At 36.0% G+C, this 11,488-nt stretch overlaps 1 protein-coding gene across 1 annotated transcript; it reads left to right on the forward strand.

The window, feature by feature from the left end:
* Positions 1-9,859: 9,859 nt before the first annotated feature.
* On the forward strand, positions 9,860-10,603 carry LOC121430942. Its single transcript, XM_041628382.1, has one exon. It carries the CDS (start codon positions 9,860-9,862, stop codon positions 10,601-10,603), a length of 744 nt encoding a protein of 247 aa, XP_041484316.1.
* Positions 10,604-11,488: the final 885 nt, after the last annotated feature.

Below are 11,488 nucleotides of genomic sequence, written 5' to 3' on the forward strand. Positions count from 1 at the left end.
ATGTGTGTCATCCGACAAGTGGTCAGGTCATACAGCTTTATTAGGTTTTGATTTGCTGAGAAGTGCAGTGTGACTGTTACTATGGTAACTGTTGTATAAAACAGGACTTGTTGGATAAAACATCCCAACGAGTCCTTTCATGAAGCGTCCCCAGATCCAACAACTTTATTTGGATTTGACTTGCTGAGAAGCAAAGTTTGACTGTCAATATGGTAGCGGTTTGAGAATGAAAACTTGTCAGTGCTGAGAGTTTTTATGAAATATTCTCCTGGGTCCCGCTTCATTAAGACTTGTTTAAGACGGAGTATACTCTCAGCCAATCAACGGGACTGATTCGAGTAGCTTTAAACTGTTATTGCAAATTTGTTATTATCACAAGTTTTATGAAACAGACTTCTGGTCACGAGATTGAATCATGGATGATACTGCCATATAGTGATGGTGAAATTATGATTACAGTGCCCCCAGGAATTAGTGTATGATGTAAGAAATAAGAATGATCAAAATAGTCTGCTGATAGTCACGTGCTGCGCACACACATAAATGCATGAATTGAACTTCACATGTAAACGTTCATCCAAATGAGGCAGCTCCTTATACTTGTACATGTACATGTATATGCCTGCCTGACATCTCTTTGTACACCCATGGACCTATGAGAACTGGACAATCATCGGTTAGTAAATGAATTCACGAACACGTGACTTGATGTCATCTGAATAACATTCTCTTCATATTTATCTCCTGTGATCCCATCACGGTCGCTGTCAATCAGGCCATGAGTTACCAGAAGCTTTCTGTGATTAGACATTAATGTTGCACAAATTGTATGCGCAGAATATAACAAATCTCTAAAATCCTGGAAAATTAATGTTAAGTTCGGGTTTGCAAATGGTAATCTAAACTCTGTGTGTTTTATTTGGGAAAATGTATGCATATTTGAAGATAGAGACTGAAATTAGATTGATTGTAATTCATAATCCCATTTTTAACATTTCCTCATAATATTCAAGAGAAACATGGCACATAGCTTGTAGGGGAAGTGTCTCTCTCGTTGTTATTAAAGTCATTATGAGTGTGCGGACGCGTGCAAATCGATAATGACAAATTTTATATCACAAAAATCGTCCTCTCAATTTTGCTGCTTCAAATCTGAAGCATGTTGATTGAAAGGAACATTTTGATATAGGACATCAGCCAACAAATGCCAAGAGACAAGAGGAGGGAAAGGTTTCCTTTGTTAAAGATCAGATATGCCTTGGTAGCCTCTGTTGTCATGACACCTGTATGTTCTCATTAATCAGGATACGGAGACTATGATTGCATCAAAAGAATGTTCGCGTTAGCCGTCCATTTCTTATAGGTTCATGGTACACCAAAATAGTAGGATATGTTTACTGATCACATAGTGGGCCAACCTTGTCTGGTAGAAATAATGATATACTAATAGGAACTAAGATTGTACAACACTTTTTTTATTAGTGATGTTGGCATGGAGATTGCCAATTCTGTATGATACACTTTAAAATATTATAATCCACTCCAATGCTGTTTTTTTTTTTTTTGTTGGTTTAATTCATTGAGTAGAATTATAAGTTGTTTAAACTTTGTAACATAGTTTAGATTTATTTTGTAGCGCATATGTACTTTAGAATGATCCAGTAATACCTGACAAAGAATGAAGGTGTTTAGTAAAATTTGCTAGATTTGCACAGTGGTTGTTGTCTTGGTTTTGACCACTGGACTAATGTGGGCTTAGTAAGATGAATTTGCCTTTACCTGCGGGATCAGGACAACTACCCCCCGGACAATTACCCCCTGAGGACAAGAACCCCGGACAACTACCCCCCCCCGGACAATAGCCCCTGAGGACAATTACCCGGCGGACAACTACCCCCCGAAAAATTACTTCCGGACAACTACCCCCCCCCGGACAGCTAACCCCGGAGAATTACCTTCCGGACAATTACCCCCGGACAATTAGCCCCCGGACAACTACCCCCGGACAATTACTCCCCGGACTTGGATTCAAACAAACGCCTTAAAAAAGCTGTAAAAGTGAGGTCCATCCATAGGCGGATAACGGGGGGGGGGGGGGGGGGGAGGGGGGGCGATAAATCAATCTGTGGTGAAAGTTGTTCAAAAATGAATCATGTTTATAAAATGAACTGAGGGGAGTTTAAGTTCCCAATGAATTTCAATGAACTTTTATTTGTCATAAATATTGAAGAAATGAGATGAAACTTTGTATTCCATAAAAGTGTGGACTAAAATTAATGCTTAGTCTGGAGTTAAACATGAAATTGGTTATCAGGATACTGCCCCCTTTTTTCTAGGTAGTTTTTGGTCATTTCTTTGTTTTTCAATTTCTATTTCTGCTCAGTGTTTTAGCAGCATACAGGAAATACAAATATACTTTTGTGTTGTACATAACTACAAATCTATGAATATGAAAATTCAGTGCATTGAACATTTTTTTCTCAATAACTCATTTATGGAATGCTCTTATGCTGAGTAAAAACTACGGGTATCAGCATTTTGCAATTTTAAAGTGTTCAGCTGAATTTTCCCTCCTTTTCATATCTGTTTTGTTACTATTACTATTTTTGGCATTCAAAGTACTTAGTTGGCATTAGTTCAAACCACTTTAAAAGTAAATATATGTTTTCAGTTACAGCGTAAAGCTATGTTTGAAGGCCACATTTGACAGATTTATAGATTTCATTCCAGTCATGAAACACAGCATCTTCTTAATAGTGTGTTGTTTCACAATGGGTCTGATTTCTTATGATATACCAGTTTGATTAAAGGGCAAGTTCACCCTGACAAAAAGTTTATTGTAAAAATAGCACAAAAAAAGATAAAAAATATTACTGAAGGTTTGAGAAAAATTCATCAAATAATTAAAAAGTTATTAGAATTTCAATTATTTGATTTGTGACGTCATATGCGAGCAGCATTCCTACATAGCGAATGGTAAAAAATCAATGAAATGTCATTTTCTCAGAAAATTGAAAATGGTTTTCACTGTAACTTTTGTATATCAATAGACAAATCATTTCACACCCGATCATGAAAAGAAAACAAAATTAAGTCATCAGGAACCATACAAAATTTGAAATTCATACATTTTATATTACATAACACATGGGGCAGCTGCTCGTTTATGACGTCACAAATCCCAAATTTTGAACTCTAATAACTTACTCTTTAACAGATTTTCCTCAAACCTTCACCAATATTTTTTACTATTTTTTCTGCTATTTTTACAACAAAGTTTTCTTCAGGGTGAACTTCCCCTTTAATGCAGGAAAATTCCCAACTGTTATTGGCTATGGCAGATACTTGTCAAAGCAAAGTGTTTGTTCTTACTTCAAGCAGCCCAGAAAACTTAGTCTGTAGTGCCGAAATGTCTTTATTGATTCTCTATTGCTCTTTGACGTGGCATGAAATTCTATTGCAAGGGTCCCTTGACACAAAGCCAAGTTTATAAAATAATTGAAAAGATGTTCCTTCAAAAGATCACATTCATGCACACAGATGAAAAATCATCCTTATTTTCCAGTGAAAGATTTGGAGGTTCGTTGTGCAACAAATTGTTGATTCAAACGGCCAAAAAAAGATTACCGGGTACACTCTTTGCAGCATAGTGTCAGGTTGTCATATGATTATTTGATGAATTTTGTATTTGAAGATGATTTCCAGCATGTGAGATGTTTTACGGATAGTTAATGGTGGGGGATATTGAGAATATCAAAAGACTGACTTGGAGGTATAAAATCAGGCTTGGGAGTAACAATCAATGAATTTCATCAGTTTACCAACAATCGGCAAATGAGTGCTACTTTTTACACTAATCAAATGTTTGCCAGATGTTTTTACTGACTTGAGACATTCAATTATCAAAAGTATGTGGTTATAATCATTGAATCATTTGAAATTCATGCTAACATTTAATGAATTTCAAACATTACAACTCTTTGAAGACATGACAGTGATATCAGCTGTGTTTATGTGCATGTCATATGCAATGTACTGGGACACTCAACTGAGTCAGCTCGCTGATTACCATTGGTAGATCATGCGAATAGCTAAATTTTTTTGTGATTTAATTGTTTGCTATGGCAAAATAATTGAATGGCAAGAGAGTATACGTCTCAGGCCTAGTTTACACGTAGTTTGGCTAAAGGGAAGCTTACTTATATGAAGACTAGAAATGTTTGATGAGCCATAATGATTTTAAAAGAAATACAAATTTTCACCAATACGATTTGTTTTGTTAGATGTTGTATGTTTTGACATGTATGCAATGTATTTGCTCTAATTGACATGTATGCAATGTATTATATGGCCGCAGGAAAACTAGAATATGTGTTGCTGATGTGGTTTACGGTACACCATGTGGAGTGTTATAGAAACAGTGGATAGAAGAAGTGGATAGGCGAGAAAGTGGAGATTCGAGAGTAGAGTATTCTTTCTTGAAAATAGTCCTGAAAAGGACTGTAAACCAGAAGGAATGTTGAGTGAGAAAAGCTTGAGTAGTAGAGCTGATGAGGAGATGCTGGCTTGAGTCGGCGAGTAGAGATGATGAGTAGTAGAGAGACTCGACGTTTCGGATGTCTCCTCATCAGCTCTACTACTCAAGCTTTTCTCACTCAACATTCCTTCTGGTTTACAGTCCTTTTCAGGACTATTTTCAAGAAAGAATACTCTACTCTCCAATCTCCACTTTCTCGCCTATACACTTCTTCTCTTCTTCTATCCACTGTTTCTATAACACTCCACATTGTGTACCGTAAACCACATCAGCAATTGTACATGCCACCATGCAAACCTTCAAACAACATCTGAAGAATATGTGTATTTTCTGCCCTCCCTCATGCTATTTTGGGGATGTGCCAATGGATGTATTGACGGTAGCTCAGTTTAATTAATCATGGCGTTTTTATTGACATATATCCTAACAATGATACATGTTGATTAATTTTATTGGTATGATAATATGAATGATGTAGTATTTGGGGGATATATTTTCATCACAGAGTGCAGTACATTGCAATTTAATATTAGCGATTGACACAGTGTGCTTTAAATTCTATCTGTAATATACACAATCTCATGTTTAATGCTATGTATATTACAATGTATAGTTATTGTGTGTGAGGTTAAGAAAAACTTCAAGATTAACTATAAAGATATAATTAATGTTAATTACAATACTGAGTAAATAGAATATCTTGTTAATCTGCTTTAGAAATCATTGGCAAATTTCTTAAAGTTGTATTTTTTACCTACAGATTTAATTGACAAGAACTTATGTGGTACTAGTATTGTGAATTTATTTTCTTTCCCCTATTTTTGAGAACCGTAAGCTGATGGCATGCTAAAGTGACATTGACCATGACATTAAAGTAGATACACATCCAGAATAGTCTTGTTGAGATTTGATATAGACTTTCTGGAAACAGTATGTAGAAGTGAATAAGATTGATGGAATGCTTTAACCATAAAAGGACTGGACTATTTGAGATGTAGTATTGAGGACTGGAGGGGGGGGGGCTTCTGGGGCCCCGTTACATGAAGGACTTCCAACTTTTGTAACTTTGTCAGTATGGCAGCTGCCATGGTAATCTTGATTTTGATTGGCTGCTGAGCCCTGTTACCATGGTAGTTGCCATTATGGCAAAGTTACAACAGTTGCAAGTCCTTTATGAAACAGGCCCCTGATTTCGGCTGGCATTCACAAGATCGCGCCAAATTTGGCACGCACATTCTTTACCACATAAACTACAAGCCAGAAAAAAAAGTCTGAAAATTATTTTTTTTTATTTTTGATAAATAAAATATGCAAATTTATTCGTGAAAAACATTATTTGCTAATTGAACACCCAATTTCACTTCAAATTTTCTTCTTTTTCCACAGATATCTTTGTAATCTAATTTACAGGTTTCCACAAAGAAAAATTACAAAAGCCAGTTTTTTTCTCACCTGCTTAGCAGAGTGAGACTGTAGGCGCCGCTTTTCTGGTGGGAACGGTAGTGTCAACACCAAATCTTAACCGAAGGTAAAATTTTTGGAATGACAGCATGGACCTTGTCCATGACACTTGGACATAAGGTTTATCAAGTATGTGTACGTCTGCGACAACACATATAAAGGGGTTTGCATTACTGTGAATATACCTGTTTCACCCATGTAAACCACAAGCATTCACAGGGAAATCTGGGAGTAGCTTGCTGTAATGTATATTGTGCACACTCACTTAGCCCTGTAGCAGAAAATATCAAAGGTTTTACCATGTTTTGTGTTCCTCTTAATTGCCTGTATTTATTTATTTATTTTGTATTAATTTTGTTATGTATGTACAGTAGACAGGTAGTATCTTTAATGTTATATCTTATACTGTAGTACTTTTTTATCAGTGCTATCTATCTATGCATCTTTAGTAGAATATTTTGTTTGCATTCATTTAAAGACATTTTGAAAGATACTTTTTAACAGTGCTTTGTTGTTGTTTATATGTCATGTTATTTTTATGTTCATCTTTTACCCACTGATTGTATCATTTCTATCAAGTCACTATTATAGCACACTAAATTCCTTAATATTTCTACTGTAATACTTGCTTACTTAAGGCGCCATAATGCACACAACGACATGCAGCATCCGACAAATAAGTCTGTTTGTGCCATGGCTTCAAAATGTTAGCAACATATATTTGCTGTATATGTATGTTACCTTTGCAATATTTCTTGTAATTTAATGTTAACACAGATTATTGTTTATTTGTTGATGAATTATTATGAAAAATATTTTGTGATTGTTTAATAAGTCGTTTTTTCTTCAGTTTTTAAGTACTGGGAGGCATTTCATCAACATTTGATATTTGTCAAGTCAAGGACCCTATTGCATAGAAGTTATTATTTTATTAGCTTTGCTATCCAATGGTTAACTTCCCTGAAACACTTGATTTGATTAGCTGATTGGCAGTTGCCTTTGGATGGCAAAGTAACAATAATGATAATTTTTGTCTCACCTGCATAGCAGAGTGAGACTATAGGCGCCGCTTTTCCGACGTAAGCGGCGGCGTCAATATCAAATCTTAACCTAAGGTTAAGTTTTTGAAATGACATAGAAAATGTATAGACCTAGTTCACGAAACTTGGCCATAAGGTTAATCAAGTATCATCAGACATCCTGTATGAGTTTCACATCACATGACCAAGGTCAAAGGTCATTTAGGGTCAATGAACTTTGGCCGATTGGGGGTATTTGTTGAATTACCCTCATAACTTTGAAAGTATGTTGGTCTAGTTCATAAAACTTTGACATAAGAGTAATCAAGTATCACTGAACATCCTGTGCACATTTTAGGTCACAAGACCAATGTAAAAGGTCAATGAACTTTGGCCATAATGGGGTATCTTTTGAATTACCATCATAACTTTGCAAGTTTATTGATCTGACTTTTGAAACTTGGACATAAGAATAATCAAGTATTACTGAATATCCTGTGCAAGTTTCAGGTCACATGATCAAGGTCAAAGGTCATGTGAGGTCAATGAACTTTGGCCACATTGGGGGTATTTGTTGAATTACCATCCTATCTCTGTAAGTGTATTGGTCTAGATCATAAAACGTGGTAATAAGAGTAACCAAGTATCACTGAACATCTTGTGCGAGTTATAGTATTTTTCAAAGTCAGCACTGCTGCTATGTTGAATCGCATGGTGCAGGTGAGATGACAGAGGCATTCCACTTGTTATTCAACTTCAGCTCAGATCAGGCAAAGTTAGATCAGATGAGATAGCTCAGTCTGGGATCTTGTATTCCTGTGACTCGGGTTTCAATCCCCACTTGGTGCGGTAGTGCCCTTTGGTAAGGCATTTAAATCCTAATTACTTACAAGCATTCATGCTTTGTTTAATAGCAATCGGGTTAAAAAAAATCACTACCACTACCATCTGACTCCACTTTCCTTAGTTTTGATTGCAATATCAGCTTGCTCTAGTTTAGATTATTGTAACATGTTGTCAGGGAATATACGCTTTGTATTCTCACCTTTTATTGTGTTGTTACCAAAATAAAAGTTATCCATTCAGTGGCTATATTTAGCAATGTGCTTTATAATATATTTCCAGAGGAAATTGTCTTCTTGATTAAAATGTACAAAACTGATTGTTGAAATGATATCATTATCTATGAAATGTAGCTTTGTTTGACTTATTTTGACCAATCAATACAGTAATAACATATTTCTTCAATTTGGAAAGAAACTATGAATATGTACATCATTATTGTAATGCCAGTTAACACTCTATGAAACCTTGGATATGTGTAATATATCGTCTGTTGAGAGCTGGAATGGTATTAATTTGCAATTTGAAAAAAAATGTGTATTCTTCATGGAATATTTTTAATCTTGAAGTTACTTTCTGTACTGTATATCATATTCATTTCATGTGAGAAACTATGTAATAAATCTAATATTTTTAGACTGGGGTAATATCTTGTATTTTTTCACATGAGTATGTTTTAAACGTATTTTTTGGCATGAGTGGGAGTGGAAATTGATAGCTGAGTATGAAGTTTAAACAGACCCCCCCCCCTTCCCGTGCACTCTTCTTCTGCTCCCCATCCTTCTTTCTCTTCTTTTATCCATACTTATTCTTCTTTTCTTCAGACTTTTTCCTCTTCTTTTTCTTCTCTTCTGTATCTTTTTGTCCCTTTCCCTCCATTTTGTTTGTCCGTCTTTCTTCTTTTTATCTTTCCTTCTTCCCGTCCCCTCTATCTCTCTCTTTCAATCTCTTCTCAGATTGAAAAAAAAACTTCACATGGTGTATGATATCCAATCTCTTCTTACTTTCATCATAGAGCTCTATGCTATCACTATTACGAATTTAGAAACAAAGATTACTATGTAGTATACACAGTAATGAGATAATGACGGGTTTTTGAAAGAGGGTCGTGTGCTCGAATCCCATCGCGGTCTGGCGTCCTTTGACAAGGCGTTAACCCTGAAAGGACTGGTCTATTTGAGATTTTTTTTAAAATAAAATATGCAAATTAATTCATGAAAATCATTTACATATTTAACACACAATTTCACTTCAAATTTTTCTCATTTTTTCAGATGTCATCTTTGTAAACTGATATAAAGGTTTCCATGAAGAAAAATAGCGAAAGCAAATTTGTTTCCTTATATATTTCTTTGTTTTTAGAATTTATGTTTTTCATATTTTGTGTTTCATATTTTTTTCAGTGAAAAATATTACAGACCATTTAACAACTAAATTAGACCCTAAATTAATTAAGCTGATTAAGACGAAAAATAACCCTTTTATGAATTTCATCTCCCGTGATAGAATTTGTACACAAAGTATAAAAAAATAAGCCATTTTCGGCATGACATTGCCTCGTAAAAAAGTCACGTAGCGTCGCGATGCAATACCCTTGGTCTCAAAAGTTGCGCGATATTTCAAAGGAAAAAGTCATGAATTTTTGTGTGTTGGGAATATCGCGAGAAGCATTGAGGGGGGGGGGGGCATCATGGACCCCATTCCTGTTTAGGGTCATTTAGAGGCATCTCGTCCTCATTCTTTAGTTCTTCTTCATTTCTGAATAACTCGGTCTCATTGATTGGTTCATTTCATCTCCAGTCTCTTTATTTTCCACTGCCATTTTCACTTGGCCCTTCTCTTGTCTCTCCATGAATCCATTTTCCATCTCTAGCTATTCATGATTCTACTAGTTCTCCTCAAAACACGGATGTTGTTTCTTTTCTCCATCTCCCAAATGCTCTTCACCACTTTGCCCTTTTTTCCTTTCATCCAGTCCCTCTGACATCTTTTCTGGATGATGCTCAAATTCCCCTTCCTCCCTCTCATTCACTTCATCCAGGCTCCCTTCTACATCCTACTCCTGATGATGTTCAACTTCCCCTTCCTCCCTCTCATTCACTTCATCCAGGCTCCCTTCTACATCCTACTCCTGATGATGCTCAACTTCCCCTTCCTCCCTCTCATTCACTTCATCCAGGCTCCCTTCTACATCCTACTCCTGATGATGCTCAACTTCCCCTTCCTCCCTCTCATTCACTTCATCCAGGCTCCCTTCTACATCCTACTCCTGATGATGCTCAACTTCCCCTTCCCCCCTCTCATTCACTTCATCCAGGCTCCCTTCTACATCCTACTCCTGATGATGCTCAACTTCCCCTTCCTCCCTCTCATTCACTTCATCCAGGCTCCCTTCTACATCCTACTCCTGATGATGTTCCATTCCCACTTCCTCCCTCTCATTCACTTCATCCAGGCTCCCTTCTACATCCTACTCCTGATGATGTTCAACTTCCACTTCCTCCCTCTCATTCACTTCATCCAGGCTCCCTTCTACATCCTACTCCTGATGATGCTCAACTTCCCCTTCCTCCCTCTCGTCCACTTCATCCAGGCTCCCTTCTACATCCTACTCCTGATGATGCTCAACTTCCCCTTCCTCCCTCTCATTCACTTCATCCAGGTTCCCTTCTACATCCTACTCCTGATGATGCTCAACTTCCCCTTCCTCCCCCTCATCCACTTCATCCAGGTTCCCTTCTAATTCCTGCTTCTGATGATGCTCAACTACCCCCACTCATCTAGCCCATAATATGAAATAACATGAAAGGTGTGTTAATTTGATAAACTTCTATTTTACAATGAAAATCATATTTCATATTTCTTGATATTCATTTCAACCAAGTATGAAAGACATTCAAAAATTTTATAGGTATTCTATCAGCTTATTGTATAAAAAAAATCGAATTTCTGTAAATATGTTGACGTTTGCCAAAGGTCTAAATCCAATGACGTGGCATGTAATGATATAAAATAATCATTTCACTGTATTCTCAAGAATATTTGTTTTTAATGATAACGAGGGGAGGTCACAGGAAAATACAATGGGAGGGGAGGGGGGGGGGCAACTTAACGGTGACATCATGTACTAAATCGTATAACGGGGGTGGGGGTAGAATTGCACGACCTATTCCTCTCCTTTTTTTTAAACTATATGTGTTCTTCCTTTTTTCCCTATTTGCCGCTATTTTCTATCACTTTCAAATAACACAGGATAGGAAGGGGGAAGAAATCATCTCTTCTCCTTTGTAGCGCCACCCCTATGAAAATATATATATTTAAAAATGAATGAATTAATTGATTAATGAAGACATTATTTCACTTCAAATTTTCAACAAATTTCCAATTTGGAAATTTGTTGAAAATTGAAAGTAAGGCGAAATAATTGACAACATAACGAATAAGATGTTTATATATACATATATATATATATATATATATATATATATACGTAAAAGAATAGTTTATACTAAAAAATAATAACTATTTTGTTTACTCACTTGATTTTTCTATATTGTATATATAAAGGCAAATTACATTATGTCTTGAATATTATTGTTTTGAATGTAGAAATAAAAGCAAACAAACA

The sequence above is a fragment of the Lytechinus variegatus genome, chromosome 1, assembly GCF_018143015.1.
Source record: "Lytechinus variegatus isolate NC3 chromosome 1, Lvar_3.0, whole genome shotgun sequence".
Lineage (NCBI taxonomy): Eukaryota > Metazoa > Echinodermata > Echinoidea > Temnopleuroida > Toxopneustidae > Lytechinus > Lytechinus variegatus.

Coding starts and splice junctions, on each gene's coding strand:
- LOC121430942 (XM_041628382.1), top strand. CDS start 9,860: ATGCTCAAATTCCCCTTCCTCCCTCTCATTCACTTCATCCAGGCTCCC.